General features: G+C 39.3%; 1 protein-coding gene across 1 annotated transcript in view; it reads right to left on the bottom strand.

Annotated features, from left to right (window-relative positions):
* GABBR2 (gamma-aminobutyric acid type B receptor subunit 2) overlaps positions 1-26425 on the bottom strand; it is an 878387-nt gene that overhangs the window by 250881 nt on the left and 601081 nt on the right. The window contains exons 10-12 of the mRNA XM_065399110.1: positions 23263-23413; positions 22630-22762; positions 10144-10251 (exon numbers count right to left, since the gene is read on the bottom strand). Of these exons, the coding sequence (XP_065255182.1) occupies positions 10144-10251; positions 22630-22762; positions 23263-23413 (392 nt within the window). The remainder of the gene's footprint in view (positions 1-10143; positions 10252-22629; positions 22763-23262; positions 23414-26425) is intronic.

The raw sequence follows: 26425 nt of genomic DNA, 5'->3' as shown, positions 1-26425 counted from the left end.
GTTCTGTCTCTCTTGCTACCGACAAAGTGAGTATGGCTGAGCAGGTGCCAGCAAAAACCTCAAACCCTGTGGCATGTCCAGCTCCACACAGCTAATGCCAGCTGTGGTGCTAAGGGAACTTGTTCTAAGTTTTGATGCATCCTTGATGTCAGGAAGCCTTGTAGTCTTATGCAGCTTAGAGTCTGAGCCTCGAGACAGTATTCTATGCCTCTCCTCACACAAGGACTTGCGCTCAGTGTCTGACTGATCCTGCTGCTACGGTGCACCTCAAAAGGTTTTGAAAATCCCACCAGCTTCGACTTTGATAACCTTTGGTCCCTCAAAGATCTGGAAGTCTGGAGCCATGAATCTGAGTCCAGACAAATGGACTGCTCTAACAGGAAAGCCCTCAGGTGGGACTTCCTTGAGTGCTGGGTCCACTTAGAGAATGACCTGCTTTGCTCACACCAGTGCAGAACACACCCTTTACAGAGGCAGAATAAGCAGCTTGTGTGGCTCTTGTTGAGAGGCCTTATAGCCTCAGATGAAGGGTACTCCTCAAAGCTTGGGGAATTATGGTCCACCATGCAGGCCCCACTGGTACTTGGTCTTTGGACAGAGAACTTCGGTCACCAATGACCTCAGGTCTGGTACGCTAACACTAGTCTAAGAGCCAACTGCTGACTTCATTCAGCCATAAATGTAGGCTGCTCCCAGCGGAGCTGCTCAGGGAGGCTGGAGAGGAAAAGAAAGTTGGTGGCAGCTAGGAAAGGGAAATAGGTATGGACTCACTCCATTGATTTTGTTGGACATGGCGCAATAAAACTTCACTTAGGGCACCTGTATATCCAGGGCTAGAGCTCAGTAATAGTTAAAAGTTCAGAGGGAAACTAGAAAGATGACTGCTTTATTAACAGTTATCAGTTATGACCAGACAGAATGGAGAAGCAGCTAGTTCAGCTATAACATAATTACACTCACATAACTCTCTTGCAAGTATATTAGAGTTACATCATTAAAATAACCCGCTCATTGGTTGATCAGTGACCCTAGGTAGAAAATTGTTGCTTAGCAACTTTTCCAAGCAGAATATTACAGATCAACCCTTTCACATGTGTCATGCACCATACAGTAGACAAGTGGAGTGACTATAGCATGATAGGCACACAATTCCTTCTTTGGAAAGCTCACCGTCTCACCAACACTGTAGGCCAAATTTATCCTTCAGATTAGCGCACCTGCTTAGCCTAGGACTGAACTGGATCCTATGTGTGGAGGATTTTCTACAAGAAATGTGTAATTGTCATTGCCTGTGCTAAAAGGGATCCCAATCTTTGGAAAGAACACTACAAAGGGCTTGAATGGGTTGGAAGAAATGTTCTGATTTTGTTTGAGATAGCATTCAAATATCTAGTCTATATTTTCTTTAATGAACAATTCTGTAGCAAAGTATGATGCATCATTACTAAATAGCTGGGGACATCAATGCACTTGATTACATTTATGATCCTGTTCCAAGCTATTCAGGAATGCATTGTCTCATACTGTATGGCAACGTGTTCTTTGTTCTGTCACCCATTATTCTCATAATGCATAGAGATTATGGTTGTGGCACCATTTGTGGGCAGTTACATTTCTTTTAGCGTCTTCATTGTTTTCCACAGCTATAGAGGGTTAGTCTTATCAAATCACAGCAGACTGAAACTTGCTTATACCAATTATCAGTTCAACTAAAATTGGGTATTTTTCTCCTAAAATCGTATACTTCTAGGGAGTGAGATATTCTACTTTAAATCAGGTTAGGCCCTCATAATGTTTGAAAAAGTGCCATATATAGAATATTTTTGCTCAAAATGCAATGTGGGTTGTTATTAGCTTTGAAATAAAGGGACCTTTCTAGGTTTGGCATTACCAAACATAAAATACAAGAGAGTCTGTCTAACTATGACAATACTTACTACATTTCAAGTGTCACCAAAGGGATTACAGCAAGGTTTTCACTTATTGATATCTGTAACTTTTATGTCAAGATTTTCAAAAATAGGAGTCTAAATCCATATTTAGGCAATTAAATAAGTGAACTGGTTTTTCAGAAGTGCTGAGTCTCTAGCAGCTCCCAGTAACCATCGTTTGAGCTCTTGGGAGCTCAGCACTTTGGAAAATCACACCACTTACTTAAGGTCCTAAATATGTATTTAGGAGCCTCACTTTAGGCTGCTATTTTGGAGGCTTTGGACTGAATCTTTATGTACTATCATGGAAAAAATCAATAAAGTACCTCTGTGTCTGCTCAGATCGTCTTGAAATATGCTCTATTCCCATTTGAATAATAATAGTCTATAAAAACATGCCGTGAAATTACACCTGAAAAATTCACCATGTATTGGATATACTATGGGCCATTTGGTCAAGATGCTAAACATTCATAGTGAAAAAACAATTTTCAAACATAATGTTTGTTTTATTTCCTATTTTAAAGAATTTAACAATAAGGCCGAAAAAATTAAAATGTTAAGTCTCCATATGTTGGTTCTTTAGAACAGATGGTCTCTAATATTGCATTTTGGTGGTGCGAATCTGATTAGCTAAAATAATAATCTGGGTCTTTTGCTTTTCCCCCCCAAGACTTATGAACTTTCAGATTTACTTAGTCAAACACAGAGACACCACCTGGGAAATCCATTACAGTTTTTTGCTGTAAGTACAAAAAGCTCTAGCAAAATTTGTATTACAAAAATGTTTTGAAAAGGTGTAAATATTTAAAAATTACCTACTGAACAATTATCTTAATAATAGAAATTAGAGATGGAGAGAACTAATTAGGTCATCTAGTCTAATATTATGCTAATGCAGAAAGGACCGGATTTACAAAGGTATTTAAGCACTTAAGATAGGTGCTTAGTGGAATTTACTGAACCTTCTGTTAATACATTATCTAGTGCATTGTTCAGTCTAGTTTTAAATAACTGAAATAATGAGACATCCATTGCATCCCTTTAAGACTTGTGTGGGAAAAATGTGTGGCATTTAATAGAAAATTATAACCTTTCTATGGGTTTTTTAAACCAACCACAGTATTTAATAGAAATTATATCCCAGCTATAAACTCTATTGGATGGTTAAAAAAATTGATAGAAAGGATATATTTATCTAATAAATTCTACCAATGTATAGAGAGATTTATTTATAATATTACTAAGGGTCATACTCTTTGTGCTGGCACAGCAGTGCGGGGTTCATCAAGAAACCAGCTATGGCTTCCTGGTTCTTTGCTTAGTCATAGGCACAGATCAGAGCAGTTTGTGGGCTGCTTTAACATGTGTCAGCTGACAATGGTCCCCAAAGGACAGTTTGCCATCTGAGGATAGCTTGAATGCTGTGTGTTCTGCCCAACCCTCCCGATATGCCCACTGAGCTGGTGACTGTTGTGAGGGTGGCAGGGTCAAATTATGGCATAGGTATGATAGATTTGTGCCTACTTTGAGCTTTCATTGAACAAAATAGTAAATTTCTGGATCTCATAGTTGTGAAAAGAAGTTTGAAAATGTGACCAGAGAGTACCCAGAACAGCACATGCCTGCACATACTCTGGAATAATAGCTCTGAACGGTGCCAATTCCAAAACCCATTATTTTGGGGCATCCACCAACATCACAGAGTCCTCTGCTGTGGTATATGGTAAGAAATGAATGCAGTGGATGAGGCTCACCTATCCAAACAGATGCACACCCTAACTGATGAGGTAAGTACTGCAAGGACCTGTGCTGTCACCCTGCCTCTTTGGAGGGAGAAAAGTCTCATACTTTTTCTGAGGGGAGGGACGGAGAGTTCCTGCTCCTGCTCCATGGGAGGTGGAAGGGAACAGGTTTCCTGCCATTTTCTGCTCCTGCCTCTTTGAGAGAAGAGTGGGCCCTCCACCACTGCTACTCCAAATGTGGTGCAGGACAAGGAGACATGGCTCAGCTGTTACTGAGAATGAGGTCAAGGAAAAACAGGTATTTTTAATAATCGGTGTTTTTTACTCCAACCAGCTTTTTGAAGAGCTCTAGCAGCTCCAGGTTTTGTAGCAGGAAACTGAAATATGACAGAATCAGAGCTACAGCTCTGATTAGGGGAAAGATGCTGCTGCCATAGAGTCGTTGCAAGAAAAGGTCACCAGACTATTTTAACATGGGCAAAACAATGTATTTTTGCACAGCTTTGTTATCAGAAACAGCTGAACTGTTTTGGCTGAAATTTTCCAGATACATTCAGCCTGAGGTAGAGACCTGGCCTGTATAAGTTCAAGCAGTGAAACTTTGGCAAAGTTATAAGCAACTGAAAACAGGCCTTATAATGAAAAGTGTTGGGTAACCTTAGTAAGTAGTGCTGCCTGCCCCACCTATAATGATTACAGGTTATTTGTTACAAAGGACCCCTGCCTCATTTAGTACACAGTATGGCGAATTAATGAGGCAAAGGGTTCGAAGAGCTAAAAGGAGGTTCGCATGTGTTTAAAGCACTGGACTGGGACTCAGGAGAGCTGGTTTCTATCCTTGGCTCTGCCACAGATTTTCTACAGGCCAAAATGCTCAATGGGGCCAAATTAAGACAAACTTGACTCTAGCATTATCTAGCTTTTGAATATTTGATTAACTTTACTTTTACATCTTTTTTAATGTAATATGTCCTTATATTCAACCTGAATAGAGTACTACTTTGCTACATTTCATAGTGCTACACATAGCTATACCAACTTGGACCTCTGTAAATAATTCTTCTTTCTCCTTGATGTTTACAGCTTTCATCTACTTAGAGGTGATTTTCATATCCCTTCTCTAGTCATCATTTGGTTACACAATACAGATTTAGTCTTTTACTCTTTCCCCATATATGAGTGAGGGCTTCAGGTTGGCAGTATGATTGCACACTGATTGCAAATATACAGAGACTCTGATGTAGTGGCATTACAGAGTGGAATAACGATGGCAAAACAGCATAAATGCCAGTCTTTGAAGAAGATAATGCTTTTCATTTCCACTGCCTTCATTCACGTTGCCTTTACCTTGGAACAACATTTTGACATCAAGATAAAACAAGGCCAGCAGAAGTCTAGGATGGTGGTGGTGAGCTATTAAATACTCAACAATATCAATAAAAGATGTACTATCATTTACACACAAAAAATCCCTACCCACATGTCAGATGTAAGTACAAAGCTAGAAAGTTTTGAATGAAGTTGTGTCAAGGCTATCATAGCACCAGCAACATTGTGCTTCAAGTGTGGACTGCAACAAACAGTATTCTGGTTCAGAGCTGGTGATTGCCAATGCGTCATTTTATTTGTCTGCCAATGGACAAAATTTTACTGGAACTGGGCAAATACTGATTATGGAAACTCTAACTAAGAAATTGTTGTTTAAAATGTGTTAGCCTTCCGGGCTCAATCCTTGGCGTGCCCGAACTGTGTTTAATGCACCTGACGGGGGAGGGAGCAGAGGTGATGTTCAGAACCCAGTGTATAACAGAGCAGCTTCACAACTGTTCTAATTTATGCTGGCAGGACTGGCTTCCTTTAGCAGTTCTGCCTGCTGAGGATACACCAGAACACACATTGTTCCTGCCATTGGCATTCCTCCTCCTCCCATTCTTCACTGCCAGCACATTCTCTGTGTCAGTGCAGGAAGTGCAACTTCCCCCTCCTCCCACTGGAAAAAATCCTCAGCTGCCTGGAGCAGCACAGAGGGGATTTACCAAGGCAGGATTAAGCCCCAATTAAAAGTGGGGTTTTTTTTTGGTAAATATTAATTCTAGTCTACTTTCCATTATCTCTAATGAGCTCTTTAAAACTTTTCCCTACTGACTTTGCCCTTTTTCATTTGACAAAAACTGATTCCCCGGTACTCCTGTATTTCTAATGTAGCTGAAATTAATGTGATTCTTTTAAATTACTTCTTTTTAGCACTAGATTGATCAAAGAGGTTAGCAGTGCTCTGGGAATACCGTATCATTTGACAGTTAACGGCTTGGCAGCAGGAGAAGCTCATTCTGGCTTTTGTTGGTTATTTTAAAAACAAGAACAATTGCAGCAACAAAGTAGTGGATTTGAAGTAAAATACAAAACAAAATTGAATGTGGAGCATTGTTTAAACCAATTATAATATTACAAATCATATTCTCAGCCAAGTTTATAGTGTCTTCAAATATTTGTTTTGATCTCCACTGGACTGGACTTGAGTTGTACATTTCAATTCCCAATGAACAACTTCTGTTTGAATAGAATCTTCACTCCAGTTTTTTAAACTTCTTCACCCACCCAACCAACAAAAAAAAGTATTCCCCCCTTCCCAAATACTTCTCTTAATGAAAACTAAAACATATCAGTTCTTTAATAGAGACAATTACTGGATTACTATGATTATTTTGATTGGGTACAGAGGATAGCTGAATGTTGTAGGCAGGGACAAATTCCACTAGCCTCACCAGCTACAAAGAGTGCAGCCACAGTGTGGAAGCTATTGTATTGCTCTAGCACTATATGAAAGTGGTGGGGAAAAACCAGACGGTCCTTTGGCAAAGCACCCCACTCCATCCCTGTCCCCTCTTCTCACAGCCATACATAGAGCCCCCACAGAGTAAAAAATCATCAGGAAGTGGAACCACACCAATCCTGCTGCAAGATGGTTATCTGTACCCATAGAGTTAGGTTAGGAATTGGGTGGGTCCCAGAGAGCAGCCACATCAAGGGATGGGATATTCCAAGGGCCTCACCATCTATCTCAGGGCTCTGAAGAAGGGGCCAGGGTCAGCATCTTTACCCTTCCCTGGCCTGAGGTGGGGCAGGAGGTGTCAGAAAGCAGGTATGGAGCTGCAGAGTAAGCAGGGAACATCTGGTTCCCATCTGCTTCTCAGATCAAAGGAATGTTTTTAGCAAATCAGAAAGTGCCTTAGAATTTCATAAAAATGAAAGAATTTTAAAAATATAAGTTAAAATATGTTCTGCTGCTGAATGCCGCCCCTGCGGTCTAGTTATTGGTTGTTAGATTCAGTGGCCAGAAGGGATCATTGTGTGCAAGCTGGTTGTGTCATACAATATGTTATGGTGGTACCCCATATAACCTCCAAACCAACAGGACAAAAATGTCATTACTATAAGAGGTATATTTGAGTATATGAGTTCATATTCTATACAGTTTTTTAGAAGGAGAAAGTAATCTGTCAATATATAAACAAATCAAAAAGTTATTTATAGACTGCACCATATATATTAAAGGTAGAAATAAAATTATTATGTAAACTTGTCCTCCTTACTAATGCAGAATGGTTCCTTTCATTATATTCTCTTCGCTGCTGTTTTATTCAGTCTACCTTTAAATGAATCAAGTGACGGGTTCTAGAACTATGCAGAGCCTATTTCACAATCGAATAGATTTCACTGTTAAGAATATTGTCCTGATATTCAGCCTAAATTATCCATGATGACTGACAAGGTAATGTACCTAAAAGCAACATTTTATTGAAGCTGGACATTTATGAATAGATAGATCCTGAACTATCCATAAAGTATTAAACAAAAGGGTATTTAAATCATTTAAGATATATCCGTTATTTGTCAAGTTAAAAATATTAGAGTTTCAACTTGTTTGGTTTGCTATAATGCGTATGACTTAGGCTTGGATCATTTTTTTTTTTAATCTACTGTCTGTAAGCCAAATCTGATCGAAAATGGCAATAGAGTATTTTCTGTCAGTTCAGTGGTTACTGCTACCGTTACTCTATTTTGGGGACAACAATAAATTCCCACTCTCAAATCTGAAGTAGAATTACAATGCCGGTCATTGTACTGTCCCTGCTGGAAACCATATGGTACAAGAAAAGAACTTCATGTTTCTGAGTCATCTCTCCTGTCTTAAATAGAGCTTATCTATCTCGGTTAACCAAAATGGAAAACACAGTACAATTAAACATTTTGTGTGGACAAATAATTAGCTAATTTGCATTTTCTTGTCAGTAAATAGTCCTCTTTTTAAGGATTCTACGTCTCAAACTCTGAAATGGGAAACCAAAATAAGAAAGGACAACGGAAGGGAACGGAAGTGATTAATATTGTGAAACAAACGTCGTTTTGATTCATAGGGCAGGTAAATTATGTTGCAATCCATAAGATTAATCCTGAGATGCCCTTAATATTTCCAGCATCTCTCAAGATAAAGCAGTTTATTGGGCAGCATTTAGGTATTTGAAGACATTCTCCAACCCCCACTACTGTGCTTTTATTAAAAAAAACGTAAATGTTTAATGCACAATGGTCAATCAATGACTGGACTAATCAAATTATTCACTACATGTCAGATCCCGCCACCCTTACTCTGTCCGAGTAGTACCTTGCTGTGTAAATACTCCCACTGAAGCTGATGAGACTAGCTGAGGAAAAAGATACTAGTCAGTGGGTGAGTAAGGGCCGTAGAATGCACCATTTAATAATTAACAGACAAGAGTCACTGAATATCAGAGGTGAGGGACCATTTGACTGTCTAAAGGCAAATTGCTTGTTAGAGGGCAAAGTGACTTCTTAATGAAAGCCCAATCGATCGAATGATTCATTCCTGTTAGAGACCTTTTGAAATGACATATTTTGGTGTAAACGATAAAATCTACAATATAAACACAATATTAGAAATAAGGATGAGAAGCCAAATTCTGTTTTCAGTTATACCAGCAGAACCTTGAGCAGTGGACTTCAGTGGACAGAATAGTTGTTCAGATGTTGGAGAAACATTGTTTTGTGCAGCAAGAATTCAATTCTGGGAAAATGGATCCTTGGACTCAGCTAGAATAAGTATGCACATTATGGTGGCCCTCTATATGGAAGTGTTAAGGAGGGAAGGGGCTCTCATCCCAGCCAGTGCACCCATAATTTGGCTCTTAATTGTTTTCGTCATTCAAAATATTCTGCACTGAATAAAAATACCTATAGAAAACTCTGGTTCAGAACCAAAATATAAGAAGTAATGAAGTGTTTTTGTGGTCAAGGCACCACGTCCGCAGGTTCGGCCGATCGCGGCTCCCACTGGCCGCGGTTCGCCGCTCCAGCACATCCCTCGGCCCGCGCCGCTTCCCGCAACCCCCATTGGCCTGGAGCGGCGAACCGCAGCCAGTGGGAGCTGCGATCGGCCGAACCTGCGGATGCGGCAGGTAAACAAACTGGCCTGGCCCGCCAGGGGCTTTCCCTGGCAGGCCATGTGCCAAAGGTTGCCGATCCCTGTACTAGATAAAGGTCTGAACTACTGTATTTCTAGCTTGGCTTTTCTATACACCTCTATCCCGATATAACGTGATTCGCTATAACACGAATTCATATATAACGCGGTAAAGTAAAGCATTATTGTGGCTCAATTCTGACTGATCTTGGTCACTGCCTATGCCTTTCCAATCAAAACTAGAACAACAAAATCCTACAAGTACTCTATCTCATCCCCTCCTAGCAAGCTATGAGAAACTTTTGTTGGAAACACTTATATTCCAGGTGGTGCAAACTGACTTAATATGACCATAAGAATGGCCATATTGGGTCAGACCAAAGGTCCATCTAGCCTAATATCCCATCTTCCGACAGTAGCCAATGCCAGATGTTTCCAAGGGAATGAACAAAACAAGTAATCATCAAAGGATCCATCCATTCCCAACATGTGGCAGTCAGAGACTTAGGGACACCCAGAGCATGGGATTCAATGGAGCCAAGACATATTACACCAGTTGAGGATCTGCTCCCTGGAGATTTATGGATACTGGAGGAACTTCACAAACTATAGGATATAAACCAGTGAGGAGCAGGGTTTCCCCAACCTTTGCATTTTGTGAACCACTTTGTAGATATATGTCCCTCTCTTGGACTCGTGGATCCTTTCAAAGTCTACTGCTTGATTGTCAAAACAGTTATTCCATGGAATACCACGGAGGGCTCTGTAGATCACTATTTGAGAACCTCTGATATAGAGGCTACGAAGGGGATATAAAGAAAAAAGCGACACAAATGTTTAACTATTTAAATATTCAATATGATATTTTTCTGAAAGGGAGTACAGTGTTCCACAGCATCAGTGGAAGTATGGGTATCCAGGGGGTATAACAATAGTGCAGATAACAGCTTCATCATATCTGTGATAAGAACAGTTGTTTCCTCACCTTTTTCTTCATTTTTACATTTTTGAAAATTGCATGAACTCTCCAGGTTTTTGCAAACATTGCTCCAAATGCAGTTGTGTAGCCCACTGTAAGAATCCACGTCCGGACCTAAGATATAATCAAAGACACAGCCTTTTAGTTTTTCACAGTTTTAATGACTTAAACTTCTCAAAATAGTCTAAAATATCTATTGTATCTAGAGATAGTAAAACAGTTTAGCAATTTTTTTTTGAAATTTTTAAATTCTGTTCACAAGGTAATGGCACAGTTTTCTTCAATTTTTTACAGAATATTTTATTTAATTTTTTTTAATTTTCAAAATTTCTAATTTGTTCCCCTCTTTCTTCCCTATTTTTCTGTTTCCTATTGAATGCAATAAAATGAAGACTGAATTCTTTCCCCCCTCCACTTTTTCCTTTGCAGTTTTCCCCCTTTTCCACTCTAACTTTTCATAACGTCTTCAACTTTGGAAAAACTACAGAATAGCAAAAGGAGAAATGAAAGTGTGACTCTGCTGGTCTGTAACTCTGCTTGAGGGAGAAACAAACAAGAGGCCTATCAAGGCCTGCATCTTTGGGAGAGCTATAGCAGCAGTCAATAGCTCAACAAGTTAGTAAATTTGATAGATAGTGTGGAACTAAATGGTGAAGGACCTTAATGCCAAGGAAAGTGTGTTTGGTACAGTGAAGAAGGGACACAAAGGAGGAGGAGATGTGGTTGGAGCAACAACCAGAAAGATGATCCTAACAGCAACATTTTGAATGGACTTAAGGGACCAATGTGGATAGCATCAAAGTTAGATAGTAGGAGATTACAGTAGTCAAGATATGAGATAATGAGGGCCTGAACAAGAGCCTGGGTAGTCTGGAAAAACAGAAAAAAATGGATCTTTAAAAACATCATGTAGATAGAAGTTGGGAGACATGGACATGGCCTGAATGTATAGGTTTTAGAGCAGGGGTCTCAAAGTCCTGGCCCGCGGGCCATCTGCAGCCCGAGAACCTCCCCACTGCGGCCCGCGGAGGAGAGATGCATGCAGCCACGCTGTTGGCAAAGTCTGCTGCAGGCGCCGCACCCCGCAGAGTGAGGGATAGAAGGATAGAGATACCATTACTAGTTGCTGGGCAGATTCAGCCATGGAGGCAGCATCACTTTTTTCCACAAGTCAAAATACCGAACACAACTATCTGATGCACACCTTGTTGCAATCCTGAAAGTTTCAACTGCTCAGTCAAACATCAACAAACTGACAGAACTGAAGTGTTGCCAGGTGTCTGGCAAATACTAAAAACTCTCTGGCTGGCGAAGAATTGTATAAAGTTGTATGTCAGTTTTATTATTTCTAAGAAATTCGAAATAAAAAATACAATATAAACGTTATCTTTTCTGAACAGCATCTTCAGTGACATTATTGGCCCGCTGGGAGGATTTGAGGACTGGCATTGGCCCTAAGGTAAATTGAGTTTGAGACCCCTGTCTTAGAGAGAGAGGACCAAATCACAGATAACACCTAGATTGTGGCCTTGAGTGATTGAGACAATAGTGGTCTTATAAACAGTAATGGAAAATAGAGGAAAGAGGAAGGTTAGAAGGAGAACCAGGATAGAACAATGCCTCAAAAGCAATGGAGGCCAGGATTTTAAGTAGGAAGTCATCAATGACATCAAAGACCACTGAGAAGTCAAGAAGGAGGTGGATGGAGTAAGACCCCTGAAAGCAGCTAACAAACAAATGTACTTAATGTTATTGTAGATAATGGCTTCCTACAGATTTCCATGCAGAAAGAACTACTGTACACATATGACCAGGCAGAGACCAAAATGTATAAGGTGAATGCAAGGTTGAGAGTAGAAATCATTGGAGAAAGGTATCCAGCAAAAAAAAAAAAAAAAGTCAAAGTTTACAAAGAATGTGAAATCTTTAGGTGTATCTTATAGATGGCGGCTTTGCTATTCACCTCAATATAGCAGAGTTAAGCCAACTCCAATTGGTTTTGACAATCCACGTTACACCACAGTTTTCAGGCTACTGGTTTGTGATTTCTCTTCTAGTCAGCATACAATGAGTTCTTTTCCCAAAATGTATGATAAATGTATGTAATGTTCAAATGTGTTATTAATAAATATTCAGTACTTTTGTGTATCCAATATGATATTTTGGCAGACAGATACATGATATTTTAATATCTCTAGTAAAGCTCTTTTTTGTCCTTGCTCAAGCAGCAATTATCCTTGGGGATACTAATAAATTCAATTATGTTCATAATTCAGAAAAAATGTTATTTTTACCATGCTCAGTACAAAAAGGTTATGATTTGGATTAATTTATATTATAATAATATAGCCTATTGGCTGTAGTGGAAACCCTACTAATTAAAAATAATTTGTTCAGAATGAGATCTCTGCAGCCAAGGATGTGAGGATGATTTTAAAATGAAAATAGGTTTTAATTTAAAAGAAATAACCTTCCATTTTTCTGCCATCATTTATAAAGCACACAGTAAACAAGGTATTTACTGTACATTGAGTACAGTAACATCATGATCAGTTTCTATCCTATCTGATTTTTAGAGAAATTATGTTCATCATTTGTATTGGATCTAGACACAAAGCCAAAAGAACCTGACAAAATTAATAATGACTCATGATCCTGTTTCTCGATTATTTTCACTTAATATAGTTAAGATATTGCTTTGATTTGCAGTGGAGAGGGTAGAAAGGTGCCATGACGTGAGTAGTGAAACAAAGACAACAATGTGCCAGATTCTGCCCTCTACTAGCATACAGGGCTCCCATCAAAGCCAGTACTTTTGTTTCTCCAGACCTGGAGAAAAATCACAATATAGAATTCTTTGAAAATAAGGATTTTTTCTCACTGACAATAATATTTCCATGATTTGAGCTATTCTCAGGAAAAATACAGCAGTGTAAGTGTTATTACTGTTGCAATCCCCGTCTAAAGCTGGATCCAGCAAAGCACTAACGCAGGTATTTAAACAGGTGAGCAATCCCATTGATTTCAGTACAATTACTCATATGCTTAAAGTTAAGCACCTGTATAAGTGCTTTGTGGGACTGGGATCATAACAAGAAACATTAGAATGAATAGAAATGTACACATTTATAGAAACATCTGTTCACCTTGGGTTTGATCCTGCTGCCACTGAAGTCAATAGCAAAACTCCAATAGATTCCAGTGGGAGGAGAAGAAAACGCAGGCCACAAATGATTGAGCATGTCTACTTAAATTGCAACATACTTTTTTTTTAAATCAATCTCTTTTATGATAAATACTTAAGTCTTTCAATGCATTCCTTAGAGTTTGTGGTATCTGCACAGTACTGTCAAAAAATGTGCAGCAATAATAGAAAATTCAAAACTGCTGTTTCCACACGAATCAACTATTGTGCTTTCTCACTCTCTCTCTCACATACTGTGGGCTTCCCTCTTGAATTTGTAATAAACTTTAGACCATTTTCAATTACCCCAGTAATAATGTGAGATTATACACTAATTGTTCATGATTCTACAAGGTGGCTTTAACATCTAGACATTGTCCTATTGAAGGAGAGGCAAAATGTACTAAATATTTCATTAATAAATTTGAATCACAAATTACTGCCTTACATTCTGTGGTGAGCCCAGTGTGTACTTGCTTCAGCATGTGGAGCATCCATTTAGCTTTAAAACTTTTGTCCCTATAATTTGTTTGAAGAAAATTTGACTTATCAAGATAAAAGCTGAACCTACTCTCATTCCAGTCAATTGGAGAACTCTCTCTGATTTTAACAGGAGCAAGATGAGGCCCTGAGTGAGCAGCACAGATTGTGGTGGTCATGGAAATGGTTACACAAAACACATAGATTAAAATTAAAATGTAGGAAAGAAAAACAAGAGAGCAAGCAAAACATAAGAAGACTGTCTGAAAATCCCAGCTGTCATTTTTAAAAAGGAGCCTAAGAAAATCAGATGCCCAAATGCCACTGAAATTCAGTAGGAACTTGGTACATGTTATAGGACCGCCCCAACTGGAGTGGACTCCCATAGCATGACAGGCACACCTGCCCATTTCCTTTTTCAGAGTTCCCAGTAACTCCATCAAGCCCTCTTGACACAATACTACCCTCCTTATAAAATATTGTGCAAGCTGTCCACAAGTGAGTCCCAAGCACATATAATTTGTCACCCCACTGGAAACAGTGTTAAGATCATCCAACATCTCAGCCCACAACACCCCACATATCATACACCAGCACCTTTGACCACACCCAGAGTCTCTGGCAGTCCTCCCTTGTCCTTGTACCAGTACAACCATCCCAATTCTTCCTACTGGAATGTAAGCCTAGTCTTGCCAGCAGGAACCCCACCAGACTCTCTGCTGGGAAATCCTCTTTTATCAAGGGAGCATCCCTTACTCCTCCTGGCCATCTAATGGTTCTTCTAGTTCCAGTTCTTCAGCCCTGGAGATGTCATCAGGTAAGCTCATCCACTGCTCCCCAGCCCTCAGCTCTGTAGCTTACAGCTAGCAAGCAACTCCCTGCACTGCTCCTCCTGACTTCAGCCCTGGTTCTTTGGCCTGGGGACACCAGCCAGAAAACCCCTCTTACTGCTCTCCTGCCTTCAGCCTTCTCCCAGGTTCCAAACATATAGTCTTTAGAAGCTCTCACCTATCCATGACTCCTACTCAGGCAGCTCTGATTCACCAAGTCTCTCCCAATTCACTGAGTTTCTCCCAGCTCCTGATAGCCCCCAACTGGAGCCCCACTCTCTTAACTGGTCAAATGTGCACATCTGTCCTGGCACAAGGGGTACTGGACCTACTTCATTCACAGGGGCCAGTCACTCTGTGACAGTGCCATACAGTCTTTGGCTCTACTGAAAATCCCCATCAAAATAACTAAACTCGAGGGAAAGAAAAGGAAGCACATATAAAAACCTGAAGAAAGTTGAAAGAATAAAGAAATAACTGGAAAGCATAAGAGGAGAGAACATAACAAATACAGAAACCAGACAGAGGCATGTGTGCTCTTACATCCCAATGGTTTTGAATGTGGGACGGATTGTTCAGCAGGTAAAGTCAACAGCCAATACAATGTAAAATTGGTTCAGATGCTGCAGAACTTTATGTTTTATTTTTTACTAGGCACATTTTCCAAATCTTAATAGCATATATCTAGGTTTCTTTGTGCCAGACTACATGATGACACGTTAGATTTTGTATAGAAAAATGTAAATGATATCTTAGACATAGCTATCATGTAAAGTATAGCACAGTAGTTTCTCTCTGACTGGAGTACTGTATTTAAGTCAAAAAACTTGCTCATATGGAGGCTAGCTGACCTTTATTGTCCCCTGTAATAACTGAGCTGAATCCAGGGAATAAAGGGCCTGATTTTCAGAAGTGCTCAATGTGTCACTGGCAGACCTGGTGTCAGCTCTTGCCAAGACTGTAGGAGTTAGCTGAGTACTGACAAATTCAGATCTGGAAACCAGACCAGCTCATCTGTATGTTAGTATTATTCAAGAGAGGTATTAAAGTTATAAGGATGTGTTTAGTGTTTAGACTCTATAAAATACTTGTAAGTTGCTGCATGCATTAATCCTACTTGTAATGTTTCTACAAAGGTAATATGTAAGTTTTGCTTATAATTGTAAAAAAGGCCTGCTCTAAACTTGTTCTCCCTGCCTATCAAGGAGGACTATCAAGCCTAAGTGGGCCATTGTGAAGCATCATGATAAAGTCTTTGCTAATTGCTCCTACACAGGGTACGTGCAGAAGGTCTCATCCCATCAGTTTGAAAAGAGAGCAGGCCTACTTTAGAGCAGCCCCAAAGCTGCTGCAAACTATGCCAGGGCTGGTATAGAAGGGCTAGATCAGACCGTCACAACCGGCTCCATTACAGCCCCTTCCCCATTCATATGTTCCCAGATGATATTAATGGCGGTTGTGTATCTATTGCACAGGTTGAGGGACAAATAGCTGCTCATTTTGAGGGAAGCTGGAATCAAACCCACCCTTAGGGACACATTAGCCTTCTCAGCCCACAGTTAGCCCAGTACTGAGCTCACAAGGCATTGCTAAGCTTAATTAATTGTTTGTAAAGCACTTTGAAATATCCTCCAATGGAAGGTGTGACAAAAGTCCATATATTATTATTAGATTTAGTATTCTATCTTAATTCTTTCCAATGTGCACACCAGTTTAGTATCTAGGCGCCACACACTTTCGTGGCATTTCTGCTTTCCAAAACTCTCTTGACCATTTAATAGCTTTTTTCTCAATTATTTTTCCACTGGCTTGCATTTTTTCAGTTTGCATCACATTTTATTTCAATCCGTATTTCCAGCTTCTCTTGTGCTCAGATACCACAGTGACTGTAAGATTAAAAATCAAAAGGTAGCCTCTTTGCAGTATTTCTCTTTATCCTCTGGAACACTTTCTAGTTGATTGTATCTGCACATTTAATTGAAGTAGTGTTTTGCTATTTTCCAGATCATCACTAATAAAGAGGTTATGAATAAAACAAAGCCTAACACTAATCTATGCAGTACTGCCCAGAACACTTCCTCACAATTCAGTACTCAGTACTATTTATTATTTCCCTTTGTTTACTCCCCTTCGGCCAATTTTCAGTCCATGCATATAGGAATTTTATTGCAGGACATTTGACCTGTTCTATTCTAGATAGGACATTAAATCATGCTGTAGTTGATATTATGGAATGCAGTTTGCCACCTATTGTAAGTACGCAGAAATTGAGTACAGTACAGTCTATATTGAATGTACTTAATTAACTTTGCATAGAAAAGAGGAAATAGCAAGCTGGAAGCAGTAACTGAGTTTAGGAACACTGGCCCTAATTCATGAAAGCACTTGATCATATACTCACTGTAAACTCATGTATAATTGCATCCCTATTCAGCAAAGTAGTTGATCACACACTTTAAGTGCTTTGCTGAACTGGGGCTATTGTTAATGTTCAGTTTTCAATTTCAACATAGCAAATGCAATATATCATATCCTCCTGGGACAAGCACATCGCAGAATAAAAATGGTATTGTAATGTATCCAAAAATTGCCTGAAAACATTCAGTGCTAACAAAACTTTATTTGGTATGATGCCATACCACGTCACAACCAGCCCCCTTCAAAAACAATTACAGGATTCTACATTTGCCACATATCTGTAAACAGAATAAATGAAGATGTAGGTTATGGGCAGGTAGAAGAATTCAGCAAATCCATCAAGCACAGGATTGCTCTGAAAGCAATAAAATCTGTACTACAGAGAAACACTGCACATTAGGATTGCCCTAAACAGGAATAATTTGCACTAGGCAGCCAAATCACCTGAACTTTGTGAGCAGCTTTAGGAGCACACATGGACCATCCCTAACTGGCAAGAAACTTCTGCTGGGTGCTTGTATATGTCAGCGTACACCGCTTTCCCATCTGCCCCAAGAAAAGAACTAGTGGTTAGGCTCTGTACACGTTAATTTTTAGCCACATCTCTGCATTATAATGCAATGATATTGCTTTTTTAGGAGAATGCTACAGAATTAATTTGTATACTAGTTTTTATGTAGTTTTTCACAAATTTCAGCACCTTCCATTGCATTATCCCCAAGTCACATCTTATGGCTCCACGAAAGCTTGAAAAGCTTTAAATGTCTATGTTCTTTTGATTCTTTCTCAAATAATTTATTCTTATATGGTATCCCACTTTTCTTTCATGGTATTGTGGCATTTCCATAGAGAGTGTAAATATTTACACATTATGATTATGTTGTATCTTCTGTTCTTTACACAAACATAATATGAAGGAACCACATGGACACAGTGGGGTGCAAAAAATGTTTACTGACTGCATATAAGAGGGGTGGCCAACCTGTGGCTCTGGAGCCACATGCGTCTCTTCAGAAGTTAATATGCGCCTCCTTGTATAGGCACCGACTCCGGGGCTGGAGCTACAGGCGCCAACTTTCCAGTGTGCTGGGGAGTGCTCACTGCTCAACCCCTGACTCTGCCACAGGCTCTGCCCCCACTCCACCCCTTCCCGCCCCCTCCCCTGAGCCTGTCGTGCCCTCACTCCTTCCCCCTCCCCCCCAGAGCCTCCCGCACGCCATGAAACAGCTGATTGGGAGGTGCGGGGAGGGAGAGGAGGCGCTGATCGGCGGGGCTGCCGGTGGGTGGGAGGCACTGGGAGCGGGGGTGGGGAGCAGATGGGGGGCTGCTGACGTATTACTGTGGTTCTTTGGCAATGTACATTGGTAAATTCTGGCTCCTTCTCAGGCTCAGGTTGGCCACTCCTGGCATATAACATGAGTCCTAGCTACAGATAGACACTGCTGCTCTGGCAGGGTTCTGGTGGCTTCGGCAACACACACAGTTGGGTTTGCAAGGCTTATGCTCTGGTGCTAAAAATAGCCACGTGGATGTTCCTGCTTGGGCTGGAGCTCCAGGTCTCAAACCTGAGGAGGAGGGTGGGTCTCAGGGTATCCCACAGGAGCCTAACCTAATCCCTGTGGTTTTCTCCAGCCTGCCTTCACCTGCCCCTTCCCAGAGAGTGGGAACTTGCCTTGCTCCGCTCTCTCGGGTCTCCTCTCTCACTGAGTTCTCTTCCCTCTCTGTGTAGTTCTCCTGGACTCTTTCCCAGCTGGGATCACTAATTGTAACTGAGTCACCAAATCAGAATTACCTGGGGGTTGAATGCTAGATCACAGGCCAGGCTGAGCCTGACTCCCCTTAAAGGGCCAGGCAGTCTGTGACAATGGACCACCTGGCTGATCCAGTAGGGCAATTCCAATGCTTCTGTGTGGTTTTGGAACCACCTTAGAAGCAGTCATGCTTTAGGAGAAATGGTAAGCTGATCTTTATATATTGTGAATATGTAAGAAAACAATAAAGCCAAACCCCAAGAAGGGGTAAATGTGGACTATATCTAATGTGCATAACTTCAGTTGAGGGGTGGAGAGGAACACCTCCTTTTATTTATGGCCTGGTTTTAAGATTTTTTTTCTTCTCCTTTTATTATTCAGTGAAATAAGATATTTAAACTATTTAAATATTTTCTTCAGTAGTCTCTACAGATCTTTTTTCCATATGTAATACATCAGTTTTGTTTGTCATTTTTTCTTATAAATGAAAAATGTCTTTAGTTAAGATAGTATATAACAGATACAGTAATATCTCTGAAAATTAAAAATATTAAAGCTGCTAATGAGTCACTAGTGCAGTAAATTGCAACTAATTTCTTGCTGTGTTTAAATAGTGTCAATTCTGGCAGTGAATTTGAAAAACAGAAATTAGAGCAATTACACAAGGATATTAAACAACTGAAATATTTTAGCATTGAGGCACTGGTGGCAATTCCATTGTGCACATGATAGTTGCGACTCCATCAATAAAACTCAGTTCTGGTTTGCAAAGAACACAAGGATTCAACCTCTTTGTTTTCTGTGAAAAAAATTTACAGCACTTTGTGAGTACAGAATCTATTTTCTGAGATTTTACAAATAAATCCATTCATTAGTTTACAGTTAAATTAATTAAAAACTATGCTCTTTAACAAATGTAGTATTCATTAATTCATCTTCACTGATTTTAAGGCTAGATTATGATGATCTAGTCTGACCTCCTGCACAACACAGGGCACAGAATATTTACTCAATGATTCCTGCATCAACAGGACTTTACAGGTCAGTGATACCACAAGGGGAAAAATATGAAAAAAACTGAAAGTGTCTTAAAACAGTTTAATCTAATCTGGGACCATGGACACTAAAATGCCTTAATTATAATCAGATGATTATTACATGGTGTCACTGTCACTACTGGCCAGAATAAAGATTGTCTGTAGGGCTGGACAAAGGATGGAAATTCCATTTCACAAAAGATTTTGGGTTCATTTTGAATTGGAAAAAAACCCTGAATACTTTGAAGTTCTCTGCAATGGAAAATGCTGAAAAAAATTGTTTTGCGATCTACTGAAACATTGTGTTTCGACTTGAAATGTTTCACTATTGATTTTTATTTTTTATTTTGCTTTGGAATATACAATATAAAATAAAAAAATCAAATTGAAAAGTTGTTTCAAAGCCAAAAAATCAAACGATTTTATTCCAAAAAGGTCAAAATAGGATGTTTTGACATTACTGGAACTTTTTTTCCCTTTGAAACAAAATTTCAGTGAAATCAACTTGATTAGTGAAGTATTTCAATTTCAGTCTCCATGTATTTCCAGCTAGCAATAGTTGTCTGGATGCCTTAACTGTGCATTTTTTAACTTAACATGTTCGCATTTATTTTTAATGTAACCTTAACTCTGAATTTTCAGGGTTTATAATGCTTGGTTAGGTGTAATTACACCACCACCATCATATTTTTTAACCTTTAATCTTAGATTAAGGTTACATACTCTTATCTGTAACTCCATTTTAACATAGTTTTTTGTCTTGAAATTTTAAACTAAAGAGACTTTTTTTTTTTTTTTTTTAAATATGGAGATATCCTATCTCCTAGAACTGGAAGGGACCTTGAAAGGTCATCGAGTCCAGCCCCCTGCCTTCACTAGCAGGACCAAGTACTGATTTGCCCCAGATCCCTAAGTGGCCCCCTCAAGGATTGAACTCACAACCCTGGGTTTAGCAGGCCAATGCTCAAACCACTGAGCTATCCCTCCCCCCTAGACTGATTCTACCTCACTTAACAGAGCTCCTGGTTTAAGATTATTAAGTTGCCAGCATTACATCATCAGAACAAACTCAATAGATGATCAGTGCACTTTAGGGCAGGACTTGTTATCTAGAAACTTCTAAGAGCTGATAAGCCCTTCTGTGAATATTACCTTCCTAATACTCTGCAAATGTTCACTAACCAAAGAACAATGAAAAATAAAGTCACATAATATTTCATTTCTTCTATAGATTTATCTGGAAGCATTTTAATTCAAACATTAGATGTAATATTCTCAGGCACTGGGCTGAGTACAATCTTATGGTTTTGTTCAGTGACAATGATTTTGTGTAATTTAAGTATCATTTGTGTTATTTTTGGAAAGAATTTCCTTTATCTTTTCTTGTAAGTATGTTCCTCTTATCTCCTGCCCTATCTTATTTGAAGAGTACAGCTTATTCCCGAAGAAAGGACGTTTTCTGAAGTTTGCTTGGGTGCCTCTGTTTCTACAGGAAAACTGGAAAGAGCACCTGCCCTCCCATGTTCTAAAGAAGACTAATATTGACTGTCATAAAGATATCTGACCAATATAAAATACCATCAAAGCAATATATCAGCTGCAAAAGAAAGTACCTCAGTTTTGTTTCTTGTATTTTAAATAAAGGTTTATAGTCAGTTTTTAAAATAATATCTCTACTGTTTAGGTCATGACAAGATATAATCAAAATGTCACACTGTAATCGTAGTTGCCATAAGTGTACATATGTTCTTATATTATGGAACTCATTCTACCTGGGGCTGACAAGGTAACTTACTTGGAAACTCCATCGTTTGCAGTATGGGGTAGACCTCCTTCTTGGCAATACTGACCAATAACCTTCATTGGTTCCCTGTTTAATTGTAGACTCAAGCCTTGTCTATACATGAACTTGCATCAGTTTAATTAAATTAGATTAGTTAATTGGATACAAACCCCTGTGTGGATGATTTTATTTTGATTTCAGAGTGGCTAACTTTGGCTTAACTAAAACCAGTTCCTACCGGACTATAAGTAAACCAAAATGAGTGTCCACATGGCCTTTTGCACTGGTTTAACTATATCAATTTAAAATCACGCCTGGTTAACTTGTGAAACTCTGCATAAAGACAAGTCCTCAGTTTAAAATCCTGGTCCTACTCCAAGTAGACTAGATATCTTAGAGATCATCTTTCCACTGAAATCAATGGACTATCACTTCTGTAAAGTTAAACATGTGTGACAATATTTGCAGGATTGGTGCCTATGATAGTTTACAACCTAGGTTGAAAACAGTTCTAGAATACTTGCGTAAAATGAACTTCTTTTAGGTCTAGAGAGGACTGGAAGAAAGTTTTGTAGTAAGCTACCATCAGGAAATGTATAGTAATGTTTAATTGACAAAGAAAACATGTATGCTCAGAAAATCATAATAGACCACAGTTCTGATTAGGTGCTGCTCTACACAGGCAGCTTTCAATAATTAACAAATATATAATTTCGAAATTTAGAAGTGCAGTTACACTTAAGACCGGAACCATGGACCAAACCCTGAGAAGTTCTGAGCACCCGCAAGTTCCACTGGCTTCAGTGGCAGATGCAGGTGCCCTGGACTGCTCAGAATTTGGATCCAGATTTCTGAAAATCCTGGCAAAAGAAGTAAAAGCATCAATGTTAAAACGTACAGAATAATTCACAGAGAACATACATATAACGTGCTAAAAATTATCTCTTTTGCACAAAACATAAAGCTGTTTGCAAGAGCTTCTTAAGCTAGAGAATTTGAAGTTACTTACTGTGCAAAGTGTCTCAAATGTCTTTTCAGAGACAAAGGATCCATCAAGGCCAAAAAGAAAAATAGATGCATAGGAAAGCATCCCCCCAAGGATAATAAGGTTGTTCATGTAGGGACTGGACATCTTTATTAGTCTACAGACAGACGCAGACGGTGCATTAAATAGAAAAAGACAACAGTTAGATGACTCAAACCATAATGAACAGTTTCCTATAAAATTAATTAAACAGATGGCCGACCCTACTTGTGGAATTCTACTAGAAATCTAGAAATATGCAAATCAATTTGTGCTTTCCAAAAAAGGTTGGATAAGCATATTAATTGTTAAGGGTTTTGATCTTCCCTGCTAAAGCTACTCCCTACTTTACACATTGGTTAATTAGCTAGGGTTTATGCTAATAACACACAGTGGAAAAGATTAATTTTTCAAACAGAATAAAAGGATTTGATCTAATGGATAGTTAATATCTTTCAACACAAAGCTGTTATATAGTAACTTCAATTAAAGCAAATAACATTTTTAAAATATTGTCTTCCCAATGTGATGTTCTCTTCATATAATTTTAGTGTCCACAAATGTGGTACTTAAATATGAAAAAAATGAAAAATGAAAAAGATAATGTACATTTCTTACTTCTGATTTCTGTTTTTGATGTTAAAGAACAAAAAAGCACTGGCCATGATCATTCCTAGGATAGTGAGTGCTGAAAGAATACTGTAGAGAGGCAAGGAGATCTTACGCAGCTGTTCTTGTATAATTGTTTTGTCCTTTGGAGGCTCCAATCCTAAAATTTCAAGAAGAAAAAAGCTAAAGCCCACATAGAGATTGAATTCTTGTCAAAAAATATATCCCTTCCATTACCCCCAAAAGAGCTAAAGACAGTGGGCCATATCCATCCCTGAGGTAAAGCCATTTACTTCAACGGAGATATACCAGATAGTCAAGAAAGGTTTGGACTTCTGATGATATAATACCCTGTTGGAAGGAGAAAGTCAGGAAAGCATTAAGCATGTGCTTAATTCCATCCTTATTCAGGAAAACAATAAGCACTGCAACACACATGCTTAAATGCTTTTCTGAATTGGAGATGACACAAGTAGTCACAGACTAAGAATATTCTTTCCTAGTCTACTTTTATTTACAGCTAGTCAAACCCTAAAATCCTTATTAGGGTTCCAGTAAGTCCTTATTCACTGAAATCACTAGCAATTTGCCCAAGTTAAAACCGAGTGAGTACTTCAAAATTTGGCCCAATATTTTGTCATCAAGCAAGGATTGACCAAAAAGCAAAAACAGCAGCAAGCCGTTACAGCTCCCTTGTGCTACCATATATATGGGGAAGAATATGGCCTTGTGTGTGTTAACTCTACCTCAAACACATTCAAATCCATGTTTTAGAACATATGATTGGGTTGTCAGTCAAAGTCATTACACCCAACCCCAGCCAGTTCCCATGCCATTTGGGGGCTACTTGGCTTAACAAAAAGAGTAATTTTGAGACAGTGTAACAGTTCTCTATATTTCCACTTCAGCTGATATTCACCTGTGTGCAGAGGGATTGTGAAAGGCCTTCCATATTACTTAAGCCACACAGAAGGGGTTCAGTGCCTGATTGTCTCTTCACAATGGAAAAGGTATCCATGTCAATTCCATATAGGGCAGTGTGAAAGGCTGACTTGACTTTGCCTCCTGACTCAAACCCTGAAACCTAATTTGGATTCTGACCCTTGGTATCAACCCTGGCCTGGACGTGATTTAATTCCTCAGCTACTCTTAGCCTCAGGTTTGCCCTTGCTCTGTCCTTGTGGGGATCGTGACAGTAAGTTTCATTCTTGGATATGTTCCTGATACCTGGAGGTGAACTGGTAACAGGGTGGCATGGTTCCAAAATGCATCTTTGGTCACTAAAAAATTCTTTCTGCAAAAATGAAAAAGGTCGATCCCCACCAAATATTGATGCCTGGCTCACTGATGTGGCTGACCTTGCAGCCAATGGATGACTGGCATTCCACAGAAGGGGAATGCCCAAAAAATTCAAAGCAATTTGGGCTGTATTTTTAAAACGCAGTGATTAATGCAGCCCCTGGAGATAGATATGTTGCTTCACTTCCTTCCCTTTGTCCTAGTCTTTTCTTTCTTACTTTGTGTATTATGAAGTCCTCCCATAGGCCTTCATCTTTTAAAATAGTCTCAGTGGTTGAAACCTGCCCATGCAGTGTGCAGCAAACTCTTAATCTGGTTTAGCCACAACTGAGTTTGTCAACTTTTGTGAAATGTGGTTGTCTTCATTTAGTAAATAGGGTTAGAGATGGATTAACACACTATTCTACCATAACCACACTTCTAACTGCTGACTAAAAAAAGAAGGGCATAAGGGGGGAGAGGTTTGAAAAAAAACAACAACGGAAAAAACAAAGTTGGCACATCCCATCATTTCTTACAGGATAAACCATCATTACTCTCCAAACCATTCCAAGACAGTTAAAAAACAAGCATGAAGCATACAGATATATTTCTATGATTTCATAAGAAAATTAACTTGGAAAAATATTTTAAAACACTTCCTATGTTTTTCCTCCCTGAATCTGGCTTGAATACATTTCCCAATGGGTCATCAGTATCGAGCTGATCAAGTGGTGTAGATATTATACAAGAGCTTTTATAGAAGCAGTTGGTTGGTCTTGTATCCTGTGATGATATGCCTAACCCATCAGGGAGTGGATCCTGGGAGCACTCCCTCAGAAGGGTCATCCTTGCACCAGTGATGAGCCTGGCTCAGGAGCTGAAGGGGGGCAGCCTTTCCCAGGGCTTCCAGGATCCCACCTCAACTCAGGTGAGAACCGCCCTGAAGGCTACCCTAACTTGTGACCTATGTGAAATGGCTCCAGTAGGCTGGTGCACCATGGTAGAATACCTGGGGCACAGTAATAATCAGTTCATGCTCTATCTCTTGCCAACTAACTAAATGACTACATAGAACATATTGGTTATTTGTATCAGTATTAAACTGAAACAACGAATGGTCTTATAAGATTTATTTTTCACATTTGCAGAATGGAAGTGCAATTTAATAGCTGTTAACTTTATGACTGATTATACTATTATACTGTATGTATTCTATACAAAAGGCTTTGGGACAGATCCTGTGCTCCTGATTTTCTGAGACAGGAAGTAACACCAGCTTCCCAAAAGCCATAAAGGGCCATTCCAGTAGCCAGGGATTGCATGGGTATAGGGACACCTTGGCCACACAGCTTCTGCTGGGGTGCTGGGAGAAGAAGGGTGTGGTGGTTCTGTATCACCCAAGCAATCCCTCATGCTGGGGGAATCTTTAATGGATCCTTTAAAACAAGTTTAATGCTGCTTTGTGCTGCCAGACCAGTATAAAGAAACCTTAGCAGGGCCCGAGATCTGGCCCTTTATCTGTGCCTAGTTATACATGCACACAACTATTATCTGTGAAAAAAGGGACCCCTTATTCATTTCTGTAAGTTTACTGAAGACAATAAAATGACAACTGGCATCTTCATGTAGTTACAAAGACTAAGAGAAATGTAACCTCCTCTTTATATACTCACACATCATGTTAGTGAGACTGATTGGTGGAGATGACATAGGAATGAAATTAAAGCATTTTGGATTTGTGAACATGAAAGAGAAAACATATTCTGAAACCCACTGAAATAATGAAGAATATCCATTTTCACAGATCATTTAAGATTAGCACAAGATGTCGAAATGAGAAATACTAACACAATATAATCATTCAAAATGTTGCTACTTTCTTTTCAGAACT

This window comes from Emys orbicularis, chromosome 2, assembly GCF_028017835.1.
Source record: "Emys orbicularis isolate rEmyOrb1 chromosome 2, rEmyOrb1.hap1, whole genome shotgun sequence".
Classification (NCBI taxonomy): Eukaryota; Metazoa; Chordata; order Testudines; family Emydidae; genus Emys; species Emys orbicularis.
The sequence above is the reverse complement of the archived record's forward strand: the minus strand, read 5'-3'. Positions and strand labels throughout refer to the sequence as shown.